Raw genomic sequence first — 27,227 nt, 5'->3', positions numbered from 1 at the left:
GGGGTGGGGCATGATGTCTGGGGTTCCCGCACACACCAGAACAAGTGGGTCTGCCCCAGGCAGTGTCCAAAGGCTGTGGGGCTGTGATGGCCCTAGTGGAGGCACGGGATGCTCTGACTCTGACTTGGGATGGCCCCGGGACCTCAGACCAATCCTTGGAGGGACCCTGAGTCCATCCAGTCCTGGGCATCTTCCAGAGGACAGAGGACTTGCAGCTGAGCTCGGCAAACTCACCCCTGCCCTGCTCCCACCACATCCCAGTGCTGCTGGCCTCAGCCTCTGACCCAGGCTGGGCTGGGACTCAGGGCCTTCACCAGGGAAAAGCAAGGGGGACCTAAGACAAGGAAGGGTGCCAGGGCGGGCAGGTATGTGGGAAGCAGTGTGCATAGAGGGCTGCCCATGTGACACACCAGGGATGGGGACCTTTCACCACAGGAAGGCTGGGTGAGCTTGGCACAAAGGAACTGAGGCCAAATCCCTGCATCCTCACTTACTAGCCGCATGGCTGGGGCAAATCCCCTACTGTCCCCAGCCTCCATTTTCCATCTGTGAGAGGGAAATGATAGTAGTTCCCACCTCACAGGGGTAAGAACGACAAGTAAGGTGATACAGGTAACAGAATTGCATGCACTGTAAAGTACTATGTAAATGTAAAACTTAAGAAATACATTCAAGGACTGAACAGACAAGGAACATCTATCACACGCAGGTCAGAGCATCCCTGAGGCCCCACCAGGGGCCCACACCCCAGGCTCCAGCCGCACGGAATGTTACTCAGGGCAGAATGGCCACCCACCCTGCTCCCATGTCCTGGGCCGGAATACCTCTCAGGTCGAATGCTGCTGCACCGAGGGCACCAGCTGGGGAGAGGCCTGTGACCTCTGCCCATCTGAGGACTCAGGTGAGGCCCTAGGGTTCCAGATCCCCGCAGGCTCAGCTCTGCGAGGTGACAGTGAAAGGAGGTGGGGGAAGAGCCCAGCCCTCTCTGAGCGCCAATGCCTCTGCAGTTGAATTCAGCGAGATCTGTCCCAGCGGCAAAGGCTACATCCCTATGGAGGGAGCCTGGACCTTTGGACAGACCATGTACACAGGTAACCTAACTCGTCACTTCCTCCCCTAGCCCGCTCTCTGGGGTGGCCTGGCCTGGTCCTCCAAGGTATCCCCGGGAAGCTTGGCCTCCAGGCCTGGCCTCCAGGCTGCCCCCATCATTTCCGTCTGGGCCTGACGTCCTGCAGAGCTCCAGCTGGACCTCCTGACCCAAGCCTCTCTCAGAGCGTCCCGATGACCCTTGCCTCAGTTTCCCTGCTCCCCCAAGGCTGTGCCCTCTAGGAGCAGGCTATGACGGCTTGGTGGGCCTGCCCCCCAGCCACACGTGGGAAAGCAGACAGGGAAAGCAAGAGGCCTGCTCCAGAGGAACCAGGCAGTCTGGAGTCCACACTCACAATGGGGTGTTCGGGAACTGTGCCCCTCTGTGCCCTGGTCCTGGGAAGAAAATGGCAGACACCGAAGTTGCTTTCCCTGGAACCCTCCTAACGTCTGTAAGAGGTTGGGAGGCAGGTGGGAGGCAGAAGCAAGAACTTAAGCAACTTCCCCAAAGCCACCCAACTAGTAAGTGATGGAGCTGGGATTCGAGCCTAGCCTGGCTTGGAGGACCAACCCCCTCACCACCCATCCTGGGCACCACCCCATCTGCTTCTCACCTCCCACTGCCCTGCTGTGCCTCCCACAGATGCCGACGAGTGTGTGTTGTTCGGGCCCGGTCTCTGCTCCAATGGCCAGTGCCTCAATACAGTGCCTGGCTACGTGTGCCTGTGCAACCCAGGATACCACTATGACACCTCCCGTAGGACGTGTGAGGGTGAGGCATGCAGACCCCCCACCCCAGGCCCTCTGACCCCAGCCCTGCCAGAAGCCGCAGGGGAGGGGCATCCCAGGCTGGGCTGGGTTGGAGGGGACAGCATGCTACCACTCCATCGTCAGGGACAGGGAAGCCCCTCCACTGAGGGTGCTGGGGGAGAGGCCACCTGGCACTGCCCACCTCTCATGCTTCAGACCACGACGAGTGCCAGGACCTGGCCTGTGAGGACGGCGAGTGTGTGAACACCGCGGGCTCCTTCCACTGCTTCTGCAGCCCCCCACTCACGCTGGACCCCAGCCAGCGGCGCTGCGTCAATAGCAGCACAGGTGAGTGGGCCAGATGGGGCAGCTGGGCAGGGCCAGGGCAAGGGCTCACGTGCCTCCATGCTCTGTGCCACTAGAAGACCTCCCTGACCATGACATCCACATGGACGTCTGCTGGAAGAAGGTCACCCACGACATATGCAGCCAGCCCCTGCGTGGGCACCGCACCACCTACACCGAATGCTGCTGCCAGGATGGCGAGGCCTGGAGCCAACAGTGTGCCCTGTGCCCACCCCGAAGCTCTGGTGAGGGGGTGCTAGCCCCACCTTGGAGGGGGTCTAGAAAGAAGGAGCAGGGAAGGCAGGTCCTGGCTTCCATTCCTGTTGTTTGGGGAGCTCTGGGAGAGGAATGACGGGGATTTTCAGAGAGCACCCGCCCCACACACTCCAGGAGGAGCCCACCAGGCTTCAGGCAGCAGGCATGGGAACCCAGCTGTCTCTCCCTTGACAGAGGTCTATGCTCAGTTGTGCAATGTGGCCCGGATCGAGGCAGAGCGCGAAGCTGGGGTCCACTTCCGGCCGGGCTATGAGTATGGCCCTGGGCCCGATGACCTGCACGACGGCCTCTATGGCCCCGACGAGGCCCCCTTCTACAATTACCTGGTCCCAGAAAACACCGTTCCTGAGCCTGCCTTCCCCAACACGGCTGGCCACGGCCGCACACCGGTCCTCGAGTCTCCCTTGCAGCCCTCGGAGCTCCAGCCCCGCTACGTGGCCAGCCAGCCAGGTCTGTGTTGCTGCAAAAAAATGGGAAGAAGTGGACACTGAGGCTGTTTCACTCCCACCTCCCCCACCTGCCAGTCACATTGCCAGCAAGGGTGGGGGCTGTGGCTAGCAGGAAAGACACACCCAGCCAGATGTCCCCACCGACAGTTCCTCAAGAGATAACTCCATATGCCTGGGTCAGACTCTCACAACTCCCTGTCATGAGCCAGCAGAGAGACACAGAGGTAGGGTACATGGTCCCACCCTCACAGGCCTTCCTGTGGGAGTCGAGGGCAGGCGAGTGCCCTCCTGTTTTTCTCTCTCTCCTATACCACCTGTAAGATGCAGAGTAACCTGCTTCAGGGACGCCAGCAGTCAGGCTTGTGACCTGGAGTGGGAATTAAGAATTTCTAATGACTTTAAAAGCCCACTGTGGTGACTCGGTTTGTGAATGGTGACGACCCTAGCACTCAGGGCTTGGATCCTAAGGAAGTCAGATTTCAACAAAACACCCCTCAAAAACTATATAGAACACCACTGGCCAAAGTCCGGGCCCTGTGAAAGCAGCAACTTCCAGGCTTCCCCCAGCCTCGCCTCAAGGACTTGTGGCACTATTCCCCAACAGCAAATGGCATGCTGTGTTTTAAGAGTACAGCCTTAGCTGGGCACAGTAGCTCACACCTATAATCCCAGCACCTCGGGAGGCAGAGGCGAGAGGACTGTCTGAGCCCAAGGGTTTGAGACCAGCCCGGGCAACTTGGCAAGACCTCGTCTCTATAATAAATTTAAAAATGAGCTGGGCATGGTGGCACACACCTGTAGTTCCAGCTACTTGGAAGGCTGAAGCAGACAGGCCACCTGAGCCCAGCAGGTCAAGGTTGCAGTGGCTGTGAGCGTGCCACTGCACTCCAGTCTGGGTGACAGAGTGAGACTCCGACTCAGAAGAGTACAGCCTTAAGTTCCAGTGTCTGTGGGGATGTCGTGAGCCTCCCTGCTCTCACTGGGGGTTAAGGGTCCAGTCCAGTGTTGGCGATATAAGAGTCTGGACAGGCCTCAACTTCCCTCTGTGCCTCCTTCCCCCCAGAGTCCCTGGCCAGCTTTGAGGGGCTCCAGGCGGAGGAGTGTGGGGTCTTGAACGGCTGTGAGAATGGCCGCTGCGTCCGCGTGCGGGAAGGCTATACCTGCGACTGCCTGGAGGGCTTCCAGCTGGACGCAGCCCACATGGCCTGCGTGGGTGAGTGTGCAGAGTCCCCCAGAGAGGTCAGGCTGGCCGCTGCCCACAAGTACTGAGTTTAGAACCTGCTGCTGCCCCCAGCAGGGCTGTCTGCACTGGGCATGTGGAGGGAGTAGAGCTCCAAGGGGAAGTCCCTTCCATGGAGGTTCCTAGACCAAAGGCAGGACCAAAGAGCATGGTCTCAGGCGTGGTGTATACTCACAGCCCTGCCTCTGTGTCCTTGAGTTGCTTGGTTGTAAGAAATTGTGGGAAGCCTCTCGCTGTCACACCAAGGATTACACTGGGCAGGGGCAGGGGTCACAGGGGCCAGGGCTCTGTGCCCAGAGGGGCAGAGGCTGTGGGCCAGGGGCACCTGAGCTCCCAGCAGCTCTCTGTTGCTTTCTTCCCTAGATGTGAATGAGTGTGATGACCTGAACGGGCCTGCCGTGCTCTGTGCCCACGGTTACTGCGAGAACACAGAAGGCTCCTATCGCTGCCACTGTGCCCCAGGCTATGTGGCTGAGGCAGGCCCCCCACACTGCACTGCTGAGGAGTAGCCTGAGGGCTCCGTGTGGGCAGACACCTGGAAGTGGCCCCAGCCAAAGGCGGGGCCTGGAGAATGCTTTCCCAGCTGGGAGGACACCATGACATCAGGCCCAAGGCTCTCCTCAGCCTGGCCTGCCTCCACCTCTCCCAGCCTAGCCTCTGGCTGAGCTTCCACCACTGCCGCCATGCCCTTACCTGGTCAAACACCACCCACTGCTTTCATGCTTCAGCCACTGGCCAGGAGGCCTGGTCTACTGCCTGCCCTGGTCCTGCTATGGGACACTCACCACAGCTGGCCCTTGTCTACCACTCAAGCTGTGCAGGCCTCACACCAGACACCCCCTCCAACCATGAGCCACTGTCACCCTGATGATCCCACCACTGAGACAGAAGCTCCACCTGCCCTGGGCAGGCCCTTCAGAATCCGTGGAGCAAGAAAGGGTTTGGGGGAGTTTGGGGATGACACCAACACCCCCTCCCAAGAACCATCACCACCACTTGGCCAGCCTCATCTGGGGTCCTGACTTCACCCGCTCTCTGGCCTATAGCCAGTTCTCTGGCACCTGAGAGCAGCAGGAGATGCCCTCACTCAGAGAAGCAAGACCGCTATCACTTGCTGAGGGTAAGAGACACAACAAAGAGGAACAAAGAGCCTGCGAGAGCAGCAAGAAGACATGAATTCATGGGGCTCAAGACAGGGGAGCCATGGCTTTATACACATCTAAAGAATGTATTCGGTTGCTTCGGGTAATACATATTCAAATCCACCTGACAACAGCCCCTGGGCACCAGCTGCAAGGGCAGCCACAAGACAGAGGACGCGCCTCCAATGACCTTATTACATGCTTCTTATAGAAGACAGACCTCTTCTGGGCTCTCCTTTTGTGAAAACCAGTTTGATGTGCCAGAAATAAGGTCTGTTTTCTGGTGTGGTCCTTCTCAGAGGAAGCCAGACTTCCAATGCTGTCTTTCCCCTCTACTTGGAAGTCTCTGCCCTCTCCCCATCCGGAAAGGTATGGCAGGCACCCAAGTTTACAAGCAGACTCATCCAACCCAGGCGAGCTGGGAGTTCAGAACATGATGGAATAAAGACATATACATCCGGGCTTTTCTGTCCTTGTTTTTATTTATTAGACCAAATTTCTTCACCATGCTGGCTAAGTGTAAACACTAGAGAGGAGGCTGTACCAACCCCTGGCCCACTCTACTGATAGGCTATGATTGGGCTCATGGGAAAGGTTCTTTATTATGAAAAGACATGGAAAGCTCCAACTCTGCACATCTCTGAGGAATGGTGATGTAAACAGCAAGGCTCCACAGGCCTAGAGGTGTGGAAAATGTGTACTTCTTCCTTAATTTCATCTGTCTGGTCCTACCTGTCAGCCATCACTTAATAACTTACTGAATGTGCCAGGCACTGTGTGGAGTGCTGTACATAAATTTTATTTAATTATTCAATAACCCTACTTAATATTTTTTATTCCCAATTTACATGTGAGGAAACATAGAAAGCTTAAATGATTTGCTCTAGGTCACCATACTAGTTGAGATTTTTTTCAGCAAACAAAAATAACTCTTAAACATATGAATATATTCTTTCATTCACAATAAAAGAAATTCAACTTAAAACCATACTGAGATGCCTTTTAAAAACTGTCAGACTGGCAAACATCAAAAAGTGTGTTAAGACCCCTAGTTGGCAAGCCTCTGGGGGAAACAGACACTCTCACATAGCTGATAGTAAACTGGTACCTCCTCTGAAAAGGATAACATGGCGTCTTTCAAAATCACAGAAGCACTCACTCGTTGATCCAGTAATTCCACTTCTAGGAATTTAACCTTCAGAGGTATTTAAACCAAATATGAAATATGTAAGAGGTTATTTATTATGGCATTATTTGTAATAGCAAAAGATCAGAAACAATCAATTGCTATGAATCCTTCCTTAAAAAGAAAAAGAAATGGCTCTAAATGCCTGGATGAGAAAGACATCAAAGGGAGGCTGTATGATGGCATGATACACGTGTGTACTTGTCTAAAGGAAGAGGATAAAGTGGTTATCTGTTCACCTCATCCTTGCCACTCCACCTTATGCCCCCTCATTCAGACTTCTTCTTCGCAATCCCCAAGTTCCCCCTGTTGGGCTGTGCCTTCTTAAATGCTGTTCTCACTGTGCCCCAACCCTCCAACCTTTTACTTCCGGCCTGTCCTTCCTGATACAGCATGCATGTATGCACATTTCCTTTATTAACACTAGTGATATGCTATGCATGTTGTTCTACACTTTGCTTTTTTCACTTTATACTTGCAGAGCTGCTTCATTCCATTTTCTAGCTGTATACCACTCCACTGAATGAATAAGCTGCCATTTATTTAATCAGTCCCCCATTGTTTCTATCTTTTGCTATTATAAATAATATGACTATTCTTGTGCATGTTATTTCACATTATACTTATGGGATTATATCTGTGGAATACATTCTTAGAAACAACAGTGGTTTGCTGGGAGGGTGACAGAATGGATAGGTACAGGACTGGGAGACACTTCAATGTATCCCCTTTGTATCTTTTTAGATTTTGTACCATATGTATTACCTTTTAAAAAAATAAAATATTTTTAAATACAACTGTTGGCCACAGACTGCTTAAATGGTCCCTCCCATTATATATTTAACTAACTATAATTTACAATTTAAGTCAGGTGATAATTATTTCCAAATTTCTTAAAGCAAGCTTCTGTTAGGCAGCCCTGTGGCATTTTTATGGAGGAAAAAAAAAGTCAAACAGGGATTTTAATAGAACAATCATAAACTTCAATGCTAGTTACAAAGGAACGTAGAGGAGCTTCCTACCTTTCAAACATGTGTTAGGCCCTGCCCCAGGCCAGCCGCATATCAGCTGAGGCCAGAGCTCAAGCGCCATCATCAGTGTCACCCACTTCACTACACCAGGCTGCTCCTGTCAAATGTCAGCCCTGCACTCTAATGCTTTATTAAAAAAGACAAAAGAACAGTGCTCAATTCTCAGAAGAAAGAGGAAGAGCATCTCCCTAGACCCCTATTTTAGTAGTCCTTCCTAATCTCTTCCAGTTGTCTTGTAATCAGTGACATTCCTGCACAGAAATGGGACATGTGGGTGGGACACATATGGTTTCACACCACTACTCACTGTCACTACACAACTTACTATGATACCACAATAAGATCTGGACATTGACCAAGAGGCCCCCTCTCTGAACCAACATAAAGCTGATTCACAACATAAAGCAGGTCCAGAGCTCTCTTGCCTTTGGTTCTTGTTTGAAGCCCCGATAATGGTTTGCATTAAAAGTTAAAATAAAACCAATTCTGCAACAAGTAAGGCCTTGACAACTTTCCCTTAACAATAGGAAGGCAAAAGATCTTCCAATTGATACTGGAAGAATATGTCTTCCTAAATGAATCTATGCAGTAAGCAAAATTTGTAAGAATGGCCACTGACTTTTATGGACCCCCAGGGTCAGAAAGGACCTGCAGAAGATCCTAAACCCATTTTCCCATGCAAACTGTTTATCCCAAGCAAACTGCCCAGTGTCCTCCGGATGTTTTCATTCTCCTCTACCCTTAATCTCCCTCTTGCAATGGAGACTTGTTACCACTTCCGGTCTCTCCATGCAGCTTTCTCTGTGTGAAGGTGATTTTTCCCAAATCCACCTTTTTCTAAACCGAAAATTCCAACTCTCCCACTTACAGTAGGTACATTTATGCATCGGCATTCTAAGGGGCCACTGTAATGTAATGAATTGCACATGTTTTATGCAACTCTAACTATTTTGCTTGTGCTCAGAAGTTTTAAAACCCCAAATCAATAAATAACCCACACAAATATTCTAGAACAGAGGTCCTCAAACTTTTAAAACAGGGGGCCAGTTCACTGTCCCTCAGACGGTTGGAGGGGCGGACTATAGTTTAAAAAAGAAAACTATGAACAAATTCCTTTTTTTTTTTTAAACTATAGTCCACCCCTCCAACGGTCTGAGGGACAGTGAACTGGCCCCGTTTTAAAAGTTTGAGGACCCCTGTTCTAGAAGAATGGGTTCTAATGCTTAAAAGGTAGCAAAATTTCTTTTTTAAGGCAGATGAAAGAAACTAGTCCAAACCGAACATCTCATTAGGCCCTGGTATCAGCAGCAACTTTCAGTGTTTCAGTAATGTGTATACAAACACTTCTATGGCATGCTGCTTTCTGCCTTTCTGCGGGAAGCTGAGAAACCTGCTCAGCTGTGTCTCTTCCCTTCGTCTAACCACGATAGGTTTGTTTTCTCTCAGTCCTGGATTTTTTATATTGAAAAGGTAAGTATCTGTCTCAGATATTGAGTTTTTAAATTCTATTTCGTTTAAAAAAAAGTCTTGCTCTGTTGCCCAGGCCGAAGTGCAGTAGCACAGTCATGGCTCACCACAGCCTTGACCACTGGGCTTAAGTGATACTCCGTACCTCAGCCTCCCAAGTAGCTAGGACTACAGGCATGCCCCACCACATCCAGCTAATTTGTGTGTGTGTGTATAGAGACGGGGTCTCAATATGTTGCCCAGGTTGGCTTTGCACTCCCGGTCTCGAGTCATCCTCCTGCCTAGGTCTCCCAAAGTGCTGGGATTATAGGCATGTGCCAGTATGCCAGGCCTATATTTATTGTTTTAATGGTAGATTCTCTTACTAAATGACCTTAATTCCAATCCAGTCCAGAAATACAAGTTTTTGCTCTAACAAACTTCTAGGCTTCCAAACAAAAGATGGATTTAACCAATAACTCTTCTGAAATCAACTTGGTTATGGTTTCCCCAACATTAGTATTAATAAGTTCTCTGTTATGATAATGGTGGTGAATTCTTTTTTTTTCTTCAGTTATCTATCCATGTAACACTGGGCTGCCCAGCACTGTAATGAATTAATTTCAAGTTCCATCATCTATGCAAGTGCTGTATGCCTTAACAGGTACTTTAATTCACTGGAGTTTGTAATTTAAAAAGTTTTCTTCAGTGACCCCAAAATAGGGTAGCCAGGTTTAGTAACTAAAAATACAGGACAGTTAATTTTGAATTTCAGATAAACAACAAATAGTTTATACTAAATTTTTTAGTATAAACTGTCATCTAAAATTCAAAATATTTTTTTGAGTTGGAGTCTTACTCTGTCACCCAGACTGGAGTGCAGTGGCATGCTTATGGCTACCGCAACCTCGACCTGCTGGGCTCAGGCGACCCTCCCCCCTCAGCCTTACAAATAGCTGGAACTACATGTGCAAGCCACCACATCCGACTAACCTTTTTATTTATTGTAGAGATGAGGTCTCACCAAGTTGCCAGGGCTGGTCTTGAACTCCTGGGCTCAGGCAATCCTCTTCCCTTGGCCTCCCAAAGTGCTGAGATTACAAGCACAAGCCACCACACCCAGCTTGAAATTCAAACTGAACTGGGCATCCTGCATTTCATCTGGTAATCCAATCTAAAAGAAGGTCCCTAAGTATTTATTATCCACACCGGCAAAGGGACTACTTCCTGCTATACATGAGACCAGAGACATTTTATACCATGAGGTAGGCAAAGCAACATATCCTAAAAAGATTCAGTCACTAAACTGTCACATAATCTTGAAATGGCTGTATGAGTATGGAGTAGGAAGGCTATTTTTAAAATAATTCAGGTATCAGTGAGCGTTTGGTCCAAGTGTTCTAGGTATGGGCTCTTCATTTTATGAATCCTAACAGGTCCATGAGTATGAGAGTGAGATGTATTTGCCCTGTCAAATGGGAAGGGAGAATGGGCTGCATAGACAACAGGGATAGTCAAATGGCACATTCAGGCAGCAAGAAATGAAAAAGAACATTTCATTTGCGTTTCTGGTAACTGGCATTCAAGCTACCCAATCCATGAGCCTGATCCAAAACACAATAAAGACTTTCTTTAAAATAAAGCTTTTATACATAGCTATACACATATGTACAAGCAGCTCTGAAGGCCAGAGAAGTAACTCCAAATTTTAGAGCCTGGAAGACCCTAGTGATTATACTGAGTCTCAACCAGTGAGTGTATCTGAGGTAACAGCATCTGGAGACTTGGCCTTAGCATGCAGGAGAAAGGGGGGAATTAAACCGCAGGAGAAAGGGGGGAATTAAACCAAGAGTAAAAGTTTCACATTCTGAAAATAATAGTGGCAAAAACACTCCTGGACTGAGGGAAATAAAATTGAGAGAGGGACATGATTAGAAGGAAACCTCTAGAATTCTGCCAATCCCAGGTTCCTCAAATTGGTACAACTGGTAGCAATCTCAGGGTCGCCAGTCATGGCATCAAAGTTTGACAGAGAAGGATGACCCACAGGAGCAGCCCTGTTGTGCTTGAGGATTGTTCAATACTTGAAATGAGCTTCGGATCAGTTCTTGGCTGAAGTCCACATGGGCCCCTTTGACGAAGGCCAAGCTATCAGAGTCAACCACCACTCTTGCCCCACCCTGTTCAAATACTCTGAAAAGAGAGGAGGAAGGCAGTTAAGGAATATCACAAACACCAAAACTACACCCTTTGAGCCCAGGTGTGCACATCCTCTTTTTATTGAAGTACAGGGGGAGCATTCCTTATTACCTCTAACAGGTGCTGATTTTTTTTTTTTTTTTTTTTTTGAGGCAAAAAGAGCCAGCAATGAATACTGGGAAATGTTTAGGGGCTCAGGCCTGGAATCTAGTCCCGCCTGACTCTCTACCAACTACCCTGTGTGCCCCAAGAAGGCCAATTTTCCTCCTATAGTTTAGTTATTTTGATCTAGACAATATATATTGACTGCATCCTCATTGTGTGACAGGGGCGGCGTTCACCCACCTTAGTAAACGTGGAATAAAGTGCACCTTGAACTGGAGACACTTATCCCTCCCGTCCACGCTCCGAGGACCCACCCTTGCTCCTTGCCTGTCGTCCGGATGGATAACTGTATCCAGCGAAAATTTGTATTGGAAGCCGGAGCATCCACCTCCCTCCACCTGCAGCCTGAGAAATTCTGACCCCTCGGTGATTTCCAGAAGCCTCTGAAATGCAGGGAGGGTATCAAACACTCCAGGCGAGGAGAGTTAAAGGCGAGCAGGGGGGCCCTCACTCGGGCGCCTGTCCGGGGACGGTGTGCGGCCTCCTACCTGAACACAGCTGTCCGTGAGGCGGATCTGCCCCTCGCCAGCCTCAGGGCTGGAGGACGACGCTCCCCGACGAGACTGCTGTCCCTGGGAAGCCGCAGGGAGCCTGCGCACAAGGGAGGACGAGGACACGAGGGCAAAGGGGACCCCTGGAGGCCCTCCCGCAAACCCGAGGACTCCACATGGACACCCACACACCAAACCTGGAGACCCCACTTGGACACCCTCAAGCCACACAAGGTGACCCCACCTGGATATTCTCACGCCACACTCTCCCCTCCCATGGGACTTAGTTTCCCTTCTGTCATGGGGACGCAGCGCCTGACCCCTTTCCTAAGTGCCCTTCTAGCCTCGATACCTGACCCTGGGCCAAGGAGAGACTGCCCTCAGCGCGGAGAGCGCTGCGAACAGCCAGCGGGCGCCCGCCATCTTGCTCGCGGGCCCCGCCCCCACGGCGCCCTGACCTCTCACCCCTCCGTGCGCTGCGCCTCGGGAGGCGGGCCCACAGAAGATACCCACCTCGAGCGAGCCTATTGGGCAGTGCTTGAGGATACGATGTTTGATTGGCTAGAAATGCTCGAGGAGGAAGCGGAGACACACCAATAAAGAGGGGCGAAGGGCTGAGGAGGCGGGGCGGAGGTGGATCCCGGCTAAGGGCTCGAGCGCGGAGGGGACGTATGACGGTGGACTGGGGCCGGGCGCGGCAGAGACGGCGGGCTCTGGGGCGGGGCGGGGCGGGGCGGGGCGGGGACCCGGAAGGCGGGCTCTGGGCCGGGGCGGGCGGGCGTCCGCTGTGGTCGCCGGGGACTGGTCGCCAGGCCGGGCTCCTCCCCGGCCCGCCCCTGGGGTTTATCTTGTGATCGCTGCCGCTGCGTCTCCCGAGCTTGCGCCCTGTCCCGCGATGCGAGTGTCTGCCGCCGCGCTGCTGCTCTTGGCGCTGGGCGCCGTCCAGGCCGAGCCCGTGCATTTCAGAGATTGCGGTGAGCTCGGCCAGTACCCGTGCCTGAGGAACGGAGCCCCCGACCCGCGCCCGACCCCGGGCTGGTGGGACCCCAGACCAGGGTGGGGGTGCGGAGAAGGTGCTGCCTCGATGACACCCGTGGCACGCGACTTTGTCAGTTTCCTTGGCACAAGTGTTTTGGGGTCCCGGGCGTCCTGGAGGTGGGCCTATTGCAGAAGTTTCCTAGCGTGTGGAGGGTAGACTGCAGAATTTCCTCCAGTGAGGAATGGAGCCAAGCAAACTAGGATTTGTAATATTTGCAAGTTAGAGCTGAGGAGTTTGTTCTGTTAACATTGGAAGTCAGGAACCTCTTTCAGCAAAAAACTGGACGAGACCGCTGCAAGTATACCCTTTACCTACTTCCTACTAGATTATATGACCCAACCTTGAAAGTAGCGGGTAGAAGCTGGACATTGAAAACCCTAAAATCCAGCTGGAGCGGGGGGTAAGGAGTCCCGGAAAGAAGCACAGAGCTTCTTTTTTTAATGCCTTGTGTTTGAATCTCACACACACACACACACTTTACTCTTCTTAAATTCTCTTTGGCTTTCGAGACCCGCCTGGGCAACTTGGCGAGACCTCATCTCTACTATAAATCAAAAAATCAGCTGGGCGTGGTAGCGCGCGCCAGTAGTTCCCGCTCCTCGGAAGGCTGAGGCGGAAGGATTGCCGGAGCCCAGCAGGTTCGAGGAGCGGCCACTGCTCTCCAGTCTGGGCGACAGAGTAAGACTCCAACTCAAAAAAAAAAAAAATTCTCTTTTGCTGATAAGTCGAAAGTCAGCTTCCCTTTTCGTGACTTATAAACAGGGCTTCATTTGGGCTATAGGATCTTGTGATTCTTAATCAGTTTTTCGTCCCATGAAACTCATTGTGTCTCTAATCAACTTTGGTGCATAACTCCCTCTGTGGTAGGAATCGTTGTGGGAAAATACAGCAGGGAGTAGAAATTCTGAATGCGTTCATTCAGGCAATTCTGTAGAATTCATTGTTGGAACAGAACTGGAACCATTTTGTTCCAGGGTGGAGGTGGAGGGGTGCATTGATCCATGAAAGAGGCAGGAACCTGACTTTGTAAAAATCTGTGAGTGGAAAGGAGATCACAGAGTCAAACACTGAATTCTGAAGATGTTAGGTAACGACTGAAGTCACACAGCAGAATGGGAAAGCAAAGTAAGTGCTCAATAAATATTTGTTTAAAACGTGAGTGAGCGGCCGGGTTCGGTGGCTCAGTCTGTAATCCCAGCACTTTGGGAGGCCGAGGTGAGTGGATTGCCTGAGCCCATGGGTTCGAGACCTCATCTCTACAATAAATCAAAAATTAGCCGGGCGTGGTAACACACGCCTGTAGTTCCGGCTACTTGGAAGGCTGAAGTGGAAGGATCGCCAGAGCCCAGCAGGGTGAGGCTGAGATGGCCGGGAGCGTGCCACTGCACTCCAGTCTGGGTGACAGAGTGAAACTCCAACTCAAAAAAATAATAAATAAATAATTAAATTAAACTTTTTTTAAAAAGTGAGTGAGGAAACATGTACTCTTTCTTCCACTGTGTTATCTAAATTCAGGTTAAGGCAAAAGCACATTTGGGGATTAGGGAACAGGACTGATTAAGGGATAGACTATTGGCCTATTAACATTTAACAAATGCAGTTCCATTGAATTAGGAGACTGGCGCTTGAAAGATGCTTATTACTTCAAATGACTGCCTTCCCTCCATTAAACTTAATGACCAATATTTGAATGAAGACACTATTTTATTAACTCATTCAATCTCACTATCTGTTTTACAGTTGAGGACACTGAAGCACAGAGTAAGTTGCCTAAAATCTTACAGCTAGTGAGCAGTAGGAAACTGGTGGGTCTTTGTAAGCTATTTTGGGTTTCAATGGTAACATTAAAAAAAAAAAAAAAAGGATAGGGAAATAAATCCAGAAATTATTCTACTCATTTAGGGCTTAGGGCACCTATGGAGAGAACTTTGGTTGGATTAAAAATACACATCCCAGCGGTGCCTCCAAATGTTAGATCAGACACACTGCGGTAGGGTTGTGTGATCCAGTGCCACGTGAAAGATGCAAAGAATTGCACAGAAGTTAGATTGGAAATATAGTTTATTTAGAAAGCAAATTAGGAGATTCTCCTCCCCAAGGTTGGGGAGGAGGCCAAAGCTAAGAAGCATGAGGGTAGCTCACAGAGCCACGTGGACACACCAGAGTTTAACAAAGCAATGGCGACTGGCTGCTCGTGGTTGAATCCTTTTAATTCTTCCCTTTGATGGGGGAAGGTTGTTAAGGTGATTGGGTGATGGTCTGCTGCACATCAACACAAAAGGGCAGGTAAGTGCTGGTACTGATGTCAAGTGATGGATAGCAAGCAGATGGGTGGGTTAGTCACATGATTGTTGCTTTGTGGTGGGGTCTGTGTCATGAGTTCAGGAAGGGCTAATTAGGTTAACTTGGGTCTTATGGGTGGAGGAAAACACTTGAAATAGAAAGACTTATTAGTATAAAACAAGCTGGGGAGGGAAGTTGTAAAACAATTATCAATAGCTATGTCTGGGAAATTGGTTCTGTCCTTGGCTAGTGATTAGATGTAAGTTAAGTAAACTACTAGAAAAACATAAGATTTAGGCAATGTTAAAATGGCCGCTCTTTGAGTATATTAAATCCATGTTATGTCCTTTCAACTTCTTAGAGGGAAGAAGGGCTCCAGTTGCAGATTTTCAACTTACTTTTAAATGGGCAAATACCAAAGTAAAAACTTAATCACCCATATCAAGAGTTTGCCTTCCTCTCTCCACCCACCTTCCCCTAGGGTAGGATTTCCTCAGGTGAGGAATGGGGCCAAGCACACTAGTTGTGTAATGTTTGCAGGTTAGAGATAAGGAGTTTGTTCTCTTGACATTGGAAGTTGTCTTGTTGTGGGTAATTGATTGGATAAAAGAGCTGCAAGTGCCAGACTCAGTGACTTGCCTGTCATCCTGCGTTTTGGGAGGCTGAGGTGAGTGGATCGCCTGAGCCCGCGGGTTCGAGACCCACCTGGCCACTTGGCGAGACCTCATCTCTACAATAAAATAAAATAAAAAATTAGCTGGGCATGGTAGCACATGCCTGTAGTTCCAGCTACTTGGAAGGCTGAGGTGGAAGTTTCACTGGAGCCCAGCAGGTCGAGGCTGCGATGACCAGGAGCATGCCACTACACTCCAGTTTGGGTGACAGAGTGAGACTTCAACTCAAAAACAAAAACAAAAAAAACCTACAAGTACTACCCTCTACTCACTTCCTACTAGATTATATAACCCAGCTGTGAAGGAAACAGGTAGAAACTGGGCATTTGAAAACCTTCACATAAGCACTGATTTTCAGCAGATTGTTGACTGAAGTTCAGGATATTTTTTTCCTGTTCACAGAAGATGGGGTGGAATGGAAGAGAGTGCTTCTCAAACTGTTGTGGGTGCTTGGAGTGTATACAGTTTGAGAACTTTGCCATGTGGAGCAGTAAGCTGGGAAAGAATGGCCTGCCGGGTGTCATGTTCAGACCTGGGAGTGGTATTGGGCAATGTGATGACAGAGACAGTTGAAAGAGACTGTCCCACCCAAGGCAGGCACAGGAGAGAAAGCAAAGTGAAACTGTCAGCTCATGTCAGCACTTGGCTAATCTGGGGACCACATGGCAGGTAATACACTCTCAACCTGCAGTTTGCTTTCTGTCTGTACATTCTGGTTTTGAGACAGAAAGGATCCATTCTGTTGGCTGGAAACATAATTTCTATTCACAAAGTATATTTCAAATGAGAGGCCTAGCCTTTGTATCAAAAGGGAATTTGCTAATTTACCCAGGAGCTATTATTTTAGATTAAATTCAAGGTATAAACCTGGATACAGTGATAATTGTAAACACTTAGATATCACTATATTCCAAACACTGCTCTTGGAGCTGTGTGTATGCTAGCTCACCACCCTATTATTATCACCTGGGAGGTGAAATACCTTGCGTGGAGGTTATTCAGTAAGTAGCGGGACTGATGAGATTCCAGTCTGCTCTCAGAGATGAAGCCTGAATGACAGAATCTAACTCAGCCTGACACTGTTATGCAGCTCACGTGCATTCTCTTCCACTCAGCTGTCCAGTTTCAGAGGTCTGGATGAGGAAATGGGATTTTTAAAGACTTGTGTTTAAACCTTCCTTGGTCAGGCATTCATTGTGTACAAGTGGTACTTTTGGCTGGGTGTAATGGCTCACACCCGTAATCCTAACACTTTGGGAGACTGCGGAGAGAGGATTGCTGAGCCCAGAAGTTCAAGGCCAGCCTAGGCAACATAGCGAGACCTCGTCTCTACAATCAACAAATGTTTTAAATAGCCAGGCATGGTGGTGCATGCCTATAGTTCCAGCTACTTGGGAGGCTGAGGCAGAAGGATTGCCTGAGCCCAGAAAGTTGAGGCTATGGTGAGTCATGATCGTGCCACTGTCCTGTAGCCTGGATGACATAGTGAGACCCCCACTCAAAAATAAAATAAAATAAAAGACACTCTCTGCCTCAGAGGCACTAATTTCAAAGAACACGATTTTCAAAGTGGAGTATACATTTGTATATTGCAGATAGGTGCTTAAAATTGTTCTTATTGGTAGAGGTAGAGGTATATAGTCAAAATTTGGAGACCACTGACTGGTGAGACACTAGTGAAATTGAAAGATGGTGGGGGAGAGAGGGGGACAGTTTGGGAGCTGCCAGCCTCAAGATTCCAAGTGGAAATGGTAGCTATAGGACCAGAGCCATCGCTTGGGCCACATAGGCTACTTTAAAACCTCATGTTGGGATGGGGGGGATAGAGTATGACTTTCCCTGTCACGACCCTCCCAGATACAGAGCAAGGGCTGACTCTGTGTACGTCATAGTGTGCTCAAGTCCTCTTTACCTATCAAATAGGAACTGTTTTCAGAGCTTTTAAAGAGAATGTGTTCAGAGATGTATAAAGAATGTCTAGTTGATTCCCCGGTGCTTTGTTTGCTTCTATTGAATGACTCCTGAGCTGTGCCTAGTTTGTGAGTCATAAGTCAGTTTTTTTTGTTTGCCTCTTTTTGAGTTGGAGTCTCTGTTGCCCAGACTGGAGTGCAGTGGCCGCTCACAGCCACCGCAGCCTCGACCTGCTGGGCTCCGGCGATCCTTCTGCCTCAGCCTTCCGAGTAGCCGGAATTACAGGCATGCGCTACCATGCCCGACTGATTTTTTGATTTATTGTAGAGATGAGGTCTCGCTGCCCAGGCGGGTCTCGAACCCGCAGGCTTAGGCAATCCACTCACCTCAGCCTCCCAAAGGCACGGGATTACAGGCTGAGCCACCAAGCCCGGCTATAAGTCAGTTTTTGATACTGCTTAGAAAGGACATGGGCCAGTCCGATTAATCCTATTTTTGGCACTTCCAATACCTTCCTCACATCTAACCCTTATTTTTCAAAAAATTTGCAGTAGTTGCAAGCATACTATTCTAAGCAGCTGTATAGACCTAGGACTAAGTAAATATTTCAGAGGAAGTAAAACCTAGACTCAGATAGCAGTGTTCTTTAATGCAGCTAGTACTTCTGCCATCTTGGTGACTTGGAATTTTGTATAATCATGCCCTGAACTTGTACTGGAACTATAAGGACTTGCCCGTTGCCCCCTCTTCATCTCCATGATTCTTGGAAAAATCAAGGTCCTAACAGTTCAGTCAACATTTGAGGTACTGCCTGTTATTTTTTCGAGCCAAAATACTTCATGACTCATAGGTGGACCTCAAAGCACATGACTAAATAACTGAAGAGCCCGCAGAAGTACAGTGGAGATAGTGCAGTTCCCAGTTCGGAAGGGGAAGGGGAGGGGAAGGTAGTTCCTCTCAAGTGTCATTCCTCTTGAGAGCCATTCCTCTGTTAAGGGTTAAGACGGTAGTTGCTCTTCTGTTCCGTAGTCCTCTTACTCAGAAGTGAGTGAGCTTCTGGAATCAGCTCAGTTTAAAAAGCCAAGAGTGGACACTTTTCATTGTTTCACCCTACCTTTAAGAATAGCTCTGCATATTTCTCTAGGAAGCCAGGCTGGAGCAAAAACATGAAGAGATTCCAAGAAGCCAAAATACTAGGCAAACGATTTACCAGGAATTTAGGGAAAGGATATAAAATCTGGACAGAAGGTACAGCCTCACTGACAATCGCAGAGGCAATGGGTTGAGGCTCTAGGATAGAAAGAGAGTTCTATGGGGGCAGAGAGGTGATGAGGAGTCAGGAAACCTAAAGAGTTGAGCCTGAACCTGAATCTTCCTCCAGAGTCCTCGAGGCATTCTCAGTCAGGAATTTTCCTCTGGTTTTCCTTTCTTTTGTCACTATGACTACGTAGTTAAAGCTTTCTTCAGGTTCCGGTGACAAGGGCTTCCATGTTGGGGCAACCTGTTGAGTCCTGAATCTGCCCCTTGCAGGCACTGCAACCTTGGATAAGTCACAGTCATCTTTCTGCTTTCTTCTAACCCCTGAAACAAAGTTGATAACACCCATTGTTGTGAAATGTTTTCTTCAGATGCTTTGGCTTTCCCTCGTCCATGCCACCCAAGATACAATTTCCATAGAGTCTAAAAACAATTCAGGAACAAAAAACTTCTGGAGCCAGGACCTCCAAAAAGGTTCAGTCTGTTCCGAGATCTGTCAGACTTTCCAACAAATAATAACAGACTCCCTAGTCAGCATTTGCACGTATAGAACTTGGGTTGGAAAGACACCATAGCTCATTTCTGATCTTCCTCCTTGGAGTTTCAGGCTCCAGGTTTGTCTTCTAGCTATTTCTGCATAAAGTGTGTTTTTCCCATCATGAGCAACTTTCACCAAATGTATGTGCTTATCTATGTGCTGGAAAATGAAAGGGGAGGCCGCACTTGCCTCTGAGTGTCAGCTCCCTTTCTAGTCTGTGAAAGGTGAAAGATAAACTTTACTTCTTTCTACTTTCTTACTTGGAAAAAAAAAGAAAGAAAATGAAAGGGGAAACAGGACTCAAAAGGCAGGTTGAAGCAAACATCTTCAGGGTGTAGGTTTGAGCTGTGACTCCTTGCCCTTAAGAATGCAAGACAAGCCGGGCTCGGTTGCCCAGCCTGTAATCCCGCGCCTTTGGGAGGCTGAGATGAGTGGATTGCCTGAGCCCGCAGGTTCGAGACCCACCTGGGCAGGCGAGACCTCATCTCTACAATAAAAATCAAAAAATTAGCTGGGCGTGGTAGCGCGCGCCTGTAGTTCCAGCTACTCGGAAGGCTGAGGTGGAAGGATCGCCGGAGCCTAGCAGGTCGAGGCTGCGGTGGCTGGGAGCGGCCACTGCACTCCAGTCTGGGGACAGAGTGAGACTCCAACTCAAAAAAAAAAAAAAAAAAAAGAATGCAAGACAAGAACCTGAGAATACTTGGGGTTTCTGTGGTTGTGGTTTAATCCCTTTAATAGTTTTTTGTTTGTTTGTTTGTTGTGGTTTTTCTGTGGATATGGTCTCTGGATGTTTACAAATAACTTTCTTTGTCAAGACCAACTAGCTCTCTTTTCATCTGATTTACAGGCCATGATTTTAACAGTAAGATGAGTCAAGATTCTGACTTTTAACTGGGCATTGTCATAAAGATTCCATCCCAGGAAAACTGTCAGAGGAGAAGGAGCTCATCCTAATTGGGAGACCAGAGCACCTTCCCAACAGGTGGTGGGTAACCTTGGGTTAGCTTCTATTCCAATTCATTTTTCTTTTTTTCTAGGTTCTCAGGTTGGAGTTATAAAGGAACTGAATGTGAACCCATGTCCCACGCAGCCCTGCCAGCTGATCAAAGGACAGTCTTACAGTGTCAATGTCACCTTCACCAGCAGTGAGTGAGAGTGGCTCTTCCCCTCAAATTCATGCTAAACCATCACATAAATCTCAAGTACTGGGAGCATAGGAATGGGGGAGAGGATTGGCAGTCAGGAATTCTCGAACCTCCCTTCCAACCTGTGCAAAACTAGGGTTCTCTGTGTCCTTTGATACCTTTCTCATTCTAGGTTCCCATATGCTTGTTTCCCAGACTCCATGGCTACCAGAATTCCTTTAAACAAACAAGTTTCTGTGTGTTCACAGGTTAGAGAAGACAGTTGGACTTTCCTCTGTCTTGTCCTGGCCCACACAGCACAGCAAACTTCTATGGGAATGTCAGCAATGTCTAGCTACAGACTGCACAGTGTTAATACAGACCTCAGTTTTATAAACTTTGGAACATCTCCAAAATGTTATTTTAAGCAGTAATACCTTTGAGCTAGTAAGTCTACTTCCCGCCTGAAAATAAAGGTGCAATTAATACTTAACAGCCGCCATAAGGTTTAGGGAGCCCACTGGGGACCCAAGAAACAATCAAGAAATCTGAGCTTTCTTTCCAGTAATATTCAAGAGTTACTGAATGTTACTTTCTTGTACCACATTCATCACCTTCAGACTCCCAAGAATCTAGACAAACATAAAATCTTTTTGAACATAGCATCTGCCTTGATTCCTTTCTTCACTTTCTATTCTATGAAATTAGACTAGACAGTCTAAGAAGAAACCCCAAAGTTCCTGCCATGTCTACTTTGTAAACCTAAAGACACCTCACCCTAGTCCCTCTATTGTTTCAGACCAAACAAATGCCTTCTAAACAAGCCATCCACAACCCAGACAGAAGGAAATAGGCAGTTCTCTGGATTTCCAAAACACCCCAACAGCTCCTAAGTCTGACTGTCCAAATTTTATGATACCCTTATTTCTCCTGCCCTTCTTGTCATATGGAGCTAGAGGTTACCAAGAAATACACTGCTTTCTAATCTTTCCCACTTTCTAAAGGGTTACCTTTCTCACTGTGTTGCAGACCATGGCATTTAAGACATATACTTCATAGAAGCTGATGTAAATAGTAAACAGAGAGTTTATTGTCAGTCAGTTGTAGTGGCTCACGCCTATAATCCCAGCACTTTGGGAGGCCGAGTTGAGGGGATTGCCTGAGCCCATGGGTTCGAGACCAGCCTGGGCAACTTGGCAAGACCTCATCTCTACAATAAAATTAACTGGGTGTGGTGGTGTACATCAGTAGTTCCAGCTACTTGGAAGGCTGAGGTAGAAGGATCACCTGAGCCCAGCAGGTTGAGGCTGCAGTGACCATCAGTGTGCCACTGCACTCCAGTCTGGGCGATGGAGTGAGACTCCTACTCAAAAAAAAAAAGCAAAAACAAACTTTATTGTCAAAAATCAGTTGCCTTGTTGGATAAGGTTTTTTATCCTTGTGGCTCTGATTCTCCTGAGAAACTGAAAGGCAGTGAAGGAAAGGTCAAGAACAAAGAAAACCGTTCCTGTTGATTGCTCTGTTTGCATAATTCAGTGATTTTTCAAGTTTGGAGTGAATACATGCATGGTGCTAGGTACTAAGCACAACTGCAAAGAGAAAGAAACTGGGAATTAAGAGGTGCATGCTTTATGATTTGCTGTTGCTTGAGATTATCTTGAATTTTTTATTTAGAGTTAGAGAACAGGCTGTTTTTCCTGCCATCTGATTCTCTTTTTTCTTAGATACTGCATCTAAAACCAGCAAGGCCACGGTGCATGGCATCGTCATGGGCATCCCAGTTCCCTTTCCCATTCCTGAGCCTGATGGCTGTAAGAGTGGAATCAACTGCCCCATTCAAAAAGACAAGACCTATAGCTACCTGAATAAACTACCCGTGAAAACCGAATATCCCTCTGTAAGTGACACTGCTGCTAAGGGCACGGAAGGCCTTGGGACTAGATTAGAAATCTGGAGGCTACGGGGAAGAAGAAAAGACAAGCAAAGGGCCCCTCATCTCTGTGCTGGGGAAGCAGAGCCTGAGGGAAGGGAGGCAAGTGTGAGTGTCTGGAACTGGGAGATAGGGCAGGTGTCAATCACTGTGTCCCTTTGTTCCTTTACCATAGCCTGATGGTTAGCCTGGACCCTGTGCTGCCATTTTTATGTACAGTATTTCACCTGGTTTTCATGACCACCCTATGTAGAGGTAATCTTACCTCCATCTTACAGATGAAGAAATTTGAGTTATGCAATATAGACAGAGTCGGCTCTACTAAGAAATATTGCAGCTAGGTTTAGAGCTAGTTCTGATAGCTCCAGAGCTTGGGCAGCGTTAAAAGATTTTAGGCAGGTACCAAGTAGTTCAAGACCCAAGCTGTCTTAGCATTGTAAATCCTGGTTTCTCCATCAGTCTCTTAACAAGAGAGCAGTACAGTTGGTTAGCTCCATGGCAGAGAGGTTGCATTTTCTACTCTCCATTCTCCTCTTCACTCCCCCAGCCCCCACTTTTACCTCTGAGCCACCCCTGTTCTACCTACCTCTTCTTCTACCAAGCACTTGTAAGGCAGGTCCTGCCAGAGTGGGCTTAAAATTAGGAATCTTCATAAGAATGGAGGAAGTAAGGAGATTACTTTTTTCCATGAGGAAAAGAAAAGCTGCATTTCTTAAAAGGAAGCCAAAGAGAACCCAGGAGTGATGTGGTCATTTATTTTCTAGAAAAGGCAAGTAATTAAAGAAAATTCTAAAGAGACTCAAATAGGACATCTGTGCTTAAGGGATGTTGGAGACCCTAAAAGTCAGGGACAGATTTGTAGGTTAATTGACACAGCATCCCTGTAATAATAGGCATACCTGAATTTCAGTTATGCATGCAGAGTGTCTAGTCAGGGCCTGCTGTGTGGTAGATGCTTGATATGTGGTAGTTGCTGTCTGTCAAGAGAATCACATTTAATTAAAATAAAACAGCTCAAACTGTTTCAGCACTAAGTAAAGCAGTAGTTAATGTATATTAGTCTTGAAAACTTACAAAGCAAGTTTCAAGGATTTTGTCACTCAAATGTACCATTGTGAAGAAACATTTGTGTACAAAAGGGAGGTAGTAACTAATGACAAGTAAGCTAATGTCCACATAAGAAAGGACATGCAAAGTTTCCATGAGTTATGAAGAATTAGGACAGTTCATACCCTGTAGCAAGTCAAAGCAGAGATCACTGATAGGACATAAAATTAACCGAAGGTTTTTTGCTACAAAGGGTTATTGTCCTTGAAATTATTCGCATAGTCATAAACTTTTTTGGACTATCCTTTATGCTCTGACATTTCCACTTCTAGCTAATGAGATTTTCTTATTCCCAAGAACCTAGTAATTATTTTACTCTCTGCTCTTCTTGGTTACACTTAGAGAAAGCTGGGTCAGAATGCCGAATACATGAGGAATTGCTTAAATGTAAAATGATTCTTCATGTAAGCCTTCATTAATGTACCAATGGTCTGAGAGAGGAAATACTGCTTTAGAAATAATATGTGATAAATTAACTAGGTTAGGATATAGTGCTGCTAGTACCCAATCATAGATGTAACTTGGTTTACTCTTTTAAGTTGAAGCAGGCTTCACGATGGCATGATTTAAGAGGAAAAGTGTGAGGAATTAGGCAGTTCATTGAAATTTACAAGGCTGGGTGTGGGGGCTCAAGCCTGTAATCCCAGCACTTTGGGAGGCCAAGGTGAGAGGATTGCCTGAGCCCAGGGGTTCGAGACCAGCCTGGGCAACTTGGCGAGACCTTGTCTCTACAATGAATCAAAAAATTAGTTGGGCATGGTGGCCTGCGTCTGTCGTTCTAGCTACTTGGAAGGCTGAGGTGGAAGGATTGCCTGAGCCCAGCAGGTTGAGACTGCGGTGGCCATGAGCATGCCACTGCACCTAATCTGGGTGACAGAGTGAGACTCCAACTCAAAAAAAGAAAGAAATTTACATCCAGGTTGTAAGCCAATTATGGATTGTGATCTGTTCCTATTTTTGTTTTTCCCAATTCTTTTTCTCTTACTCCAGATAAAACTGGTGGTGGAGTGGCAACTTCAGACTGAAAATGAGCAAAATCTCTTCTGCTGGAGAATTCCAGTACAGATAGAAGGCTAGAGCTGTTGAGTACCAGTATGTCTCTCTGGGGTGAGGGGCACAGGTGGAGGGAGGGAAGAAGTGGAGGAGCAATCATCGGAAACTAAATCAGTGCCATGAGATGAAAGGAATTCCGAAACTGCTGTCTTACACCTCTCAACCTCGAAAAGCATCTAAGACCCTATTTTCCTGAGCGCTCACAACTGTCGCCTTTGTAATATCCTTTATAAAAAGGTTGAAGGGAAGAAGAGAGAGTGAACTGTGGGGCTTGATTTAATTGTCTTCATTGCTTTTTGCTGCTGGAATAAGGAAGACTCTAGGAGGCAGGACCTGAAGGGATTGCTTAGAGGACATCAGATAACTTGCCCTAGGGTATCACCCTCCAATAGAGCAAGGGTTCTGGCCCACTTTCATCTTGGCTGGGACGTTCTGTCCACAGGCACCTCATCTCTAAGTGCCTCACTGAGTTTGGTGCGTGTGACCAGCGAGTCTGCTGGCTCCTGACAGCACCTCCAGTTCTGCTGCTTCAGCCATGGTGACTTGCTCTCCGTGGTGGTGCCCAGTGACTCAGTAGAGAAGAGGTGTTCTGTGGCAGGGTTCAGCTCTGGGTGGCTGGTTCTCTGTGGTCCTCGTCTCTTTTTCTGTCTTAGGTGGTTTTCATTAAGTGCAGCACTTGGTTAGTAGACCTTTGATTAAAAAAAAATTTTTTTTAACAGCATTAACCTGTGGCCTCTTTCTGCCCCTGCAAATGTATCTTTGAATAAATAAAAACTCATCAGTCTTGTCTTCTGCATTTGGGCTGTGATCACCTGCTTCTTTCAGAGGACATTCCCCTAGACCCATGGAAGGCAAGACCCCAGGTCCATAGTCCCAGAGTGCACTGAAGACATAACTTCTTCAGAAACTGTCTTTTTCTTCCTTTTTGCCCAGTTAGATGGTATCTACCTGTTTTGTAAAGAATAACCTGATTTGGCACATCTTATATCACCAACCTGCTAAGAAGCAAATATCACTTAATTGAATAATGACAACACCTGACATGACAGGCTGAGGGAGCTTAGGATGAGGCATCTTTTGGGAAACCCCTGCCGCAATGAGGAAAGCCCAGAACCTAAGATGAAGTGCAACATAAGCGAATCATGGCTAAACTAATTACATCTTGGAGTTTCCTACTCTTAAAGTACAAGTATGATTATGGGCACGTATTTTGCTATCCGAGTCAGTGTACTGTCTGTCAGCTCTTAGTGGTACAGGGATTACCACCCTCTTCACAGTTGGGTTGAATGACATGGGCCTTGGAAGGCCCTTGTTAGGTTGAAGTGAGCTCGTACAAAGTGCTTATGAGCAAACAATTCATATGGTCCGTTTTTTTTTTCATCCCAATAATTTCACTCGACCCTTGGATTTCTTTGGCCTGTGAGTTTCCCAGGAAAACCACCAGGGGACAGCAGTGGATCAGGAATAACTTATCAACAGCCATACTTTCCTATGTAATGCCCGGGAGCCGCTCAACCACTGGACTTTTTAGCTTGGGTCTTTTGTGAATCCTGTCACATTGAGTCAAGCAGGACAGCTCACCCTATTTCCAATGTCAGACCCTGTGTGTATCAGAATTGTGTGAATTCCCAAGATGGTTAACTGCTGTTGTCTCTGGCCTCAGACTGCCTGAAGGTGAATCCTGACTCCACTGATTAATAGGACTACTGGTTTGGTCTTAAAATCACTTTCTCTCCCTGTGGGTCAGTTTCCCTATCTGCTAAATAGGAATAATAATAGTGAGCCTGTGAGGATTAATGAGACCAGGTACATCAAATGCGTCTTGGCATATAGCATACACGCTGTAAATGTTAGCTGGCACTCTAGGAGACAGACATTGTAATTTGTCTAGAAATAGCAGGAAAATCAGAAGTTTCAATCCAAGGTATGGTGATGTCTCCTCAAGAAAACAGCTGTCCTTTGTGCACAGAACTTTCTGAGGGGTCTGGAAAAACTCAGTTCTCACAATTGTCTGCTATCTCCCTGTTATCAGAAGATATGTAATTCAGCTCGCTTGAGGCTACCTGCCCTCCATGCTTTTCTGCCCTCACGTGTTGAAAGAAGAGGGGAACACACTACAGTGCAAAATGAGAACAGCCTGTGGCTGGGAACAGTTCCTGCTTCAGGGAGGGTTAGTTTTGACACGACTGACTAGTTGAATGTTAAACTGTTTTGGAAATAATTCACATACCTAAGTGCTAGATGTTCTTCTCCATTTATTCTTTGAATTTAAAAAATAAATGTTTTCATACTATAAACCTTTCATTGTTTATGCCATGCATTCTTTGTGAAAATTTGTTCTTGGGGACAAAAAAAGTATTTTTATGTATAAAGTACAAGTATATAATACAGTACATAAGCCAATACACATATCTGTGGTTTTAAAATTTGATGGATATTTGATTAGGATTAACAGGTCCATTAAAATAAGTTGGTTTTTCTTTTTTAAGCTCATTAAGGAGTGAT

The 27,227-nt window shown here is 47.4% G+C and overlaps 3 protein-coding genes across 3 annotated transcripts in view; 2 read left to right on the top strand and 1 right to left on the bottom strand.

Annotated features, from left to right (window-relative positions):
• The window catches only part of LTBP2 (latent transforming growth factor beta binding protein 2), a 126,899-nt gene extending 122,164 nt beyond the window's left edge, over positions 1 to 4,735 (top strand). Inside the window, exons 44-51 of the mRNA XM_021713445.1 lie at positions 710 to 901; positions 1,008 to 1,091; positions 1,730 to 1,858; positions 2,053 to 2,184; positions 2,259 to 2,426; positions 2,632 to 2,907; positions 3,970 to 4,119; positions 4,510 to 4,735. Coding sequence (XP_021569120.1) covers positions 710 to 901; positions 1,008 to 1,091; positions 1,730 to 1,858; positions 2,053 to 2,184; positions 2,259 to 2,426; positions 2,632 to 2,907; positions 3,970 to 4,119; positions 4,510 to 4,655 — 1,277 coding nt within the window. The 3' untranslated portion in view covers positions 4,656 to 4,735. The remainder of the gene's footprint in view (positions 1 to 709; positions 902 to 1,007; positions 1,092 to 1,729; positions 1,859 to 2,052; positions 2,185 to 2,258; positions 2,427 to 2,631; positions 2,908 to 3,969; positions 4,120 to 4,509) is intronic.
• A 5,755-nt stretch (positions 4,736 to 10,490) lies between these two features.
• ISCA2 (iron-sulfur cluster assembly 2) lies at positions 10,491 to 12,230 on the bottom strand. Its single transcript, XM_008060181.1, has 4 exons — positions 12,159 to 12,230; positions 11,804 to 11,906; positions 11,583 to 11,698; positions 10,491 to 11,144 (listed from the first exon to the last, which is right to left on the bottom strand). The coding sequence occupies exons 1-4, from the start codon at positions 12,227 to 12,229 to the stop codon at positions 10,970 to 10,972; spliced, it is 465 nt and encodes a 154-aa protein (XP_008058372.1). The 5' UTR covers position 12,230; the 3' UTR covers positions 10,491 to 10,969.
• Positions 12,231 to 12,699: 469 nt separating this feature from the next.
• Positions 12,700 to 27,024, top strand: NPC2 (NPC intracellular cholesterol transporter 2). The gene is made up of 4 exons (XM_008060180.2): positions 12,700 to 12,780; positions 20,546 to 20,653; positions 22,357 to 22,529; positions 24,660 to 27,024. The coding sequence occupies exons 1-4, from the start codon at positions 12,702 to 12,704 to the stop codon at positions 24,744 to 24,746; spliced, it is 447 nt and encodes a 148-aa protein (XP_008058371.1). The 5' UTR covers positions 12,700 to 12,701; the 3' UTR covers positions 24,747 to 27,024.
• Positions 27,025 to 27,227: the final 203 nt, after the last annotated feature.

The sequence above is a fragment of the Carlito syrichta genome, unplaced genomic scaffold, assembly GCF_000164805.1.
Source record: "Carlito syrichta isolate Samal-C Ts95f unplaced genomic scaffold, Tarsius_syrichta-2.0.1 Scaffold304554, whole genome shotgun sequence".
Lineage (NCBI taxonomy): Eukaryota > Metazoa > Chordata > Mammalia > Primates > Tarsiidae > Carlito > Carlito syrichta.
This window is presented reverse-complemented; position numbering and strand designations above follow the sequence as displayed.

What these genes read in the sequence shown, in the direction of transcription:
- ISCA2 (XM_008060181.1), bottom strand. Translation starts at nt 12,229, where the DNA reads ATGGCGGGCGCCCGCTGGCTGTTCGCAGCGCTCTCCGCGCTGAGGGCA. An exon ending in TCTCCTTGGCCCAGGGTCAG is followed by an intron (nt 11,907 to 12,158) that starts GTATCGAGGCTA and finishes CCTTGTGCGCAG; the next exon opens with GCTCCCTGCGGCTTCCCAGG. An exon ending in TCACGGACAGCTGTGTTCAG is followed by an intron (nt 11,699 to 11,803) that starts GTAGGAGGCCGC and finishes CCTGCATTTCAG; the next exon opens with AGGCTTCTGGAAATCACCGA.
- NPC2 (XM_008060180.2), top strand. Translation starts at nt 12,702, where the DNA reads ATGCGAGTGTCTGCCGCCGCGCTGCTGCTCTTGGCGCTGGGCGCCGTC. An exon ending in CAATGTCACCTTCACCAGCA is followed by an intron (nt 20,654 to 22,356) that starts GTGAGTGAGAGT and finishes CTTTTTTCTTAG; the next exon opens with ATACTGCATCTAAAACCAGC. An exon ending in TGAAAACCGAATATCCCTCT is followed by an intron (nt 22,530 to 24,659) that starts GTAAGTGACACT and finishes CTCTTACTCCAG; the next exon opens with ATAAAACTGGTGGTGGAGTG.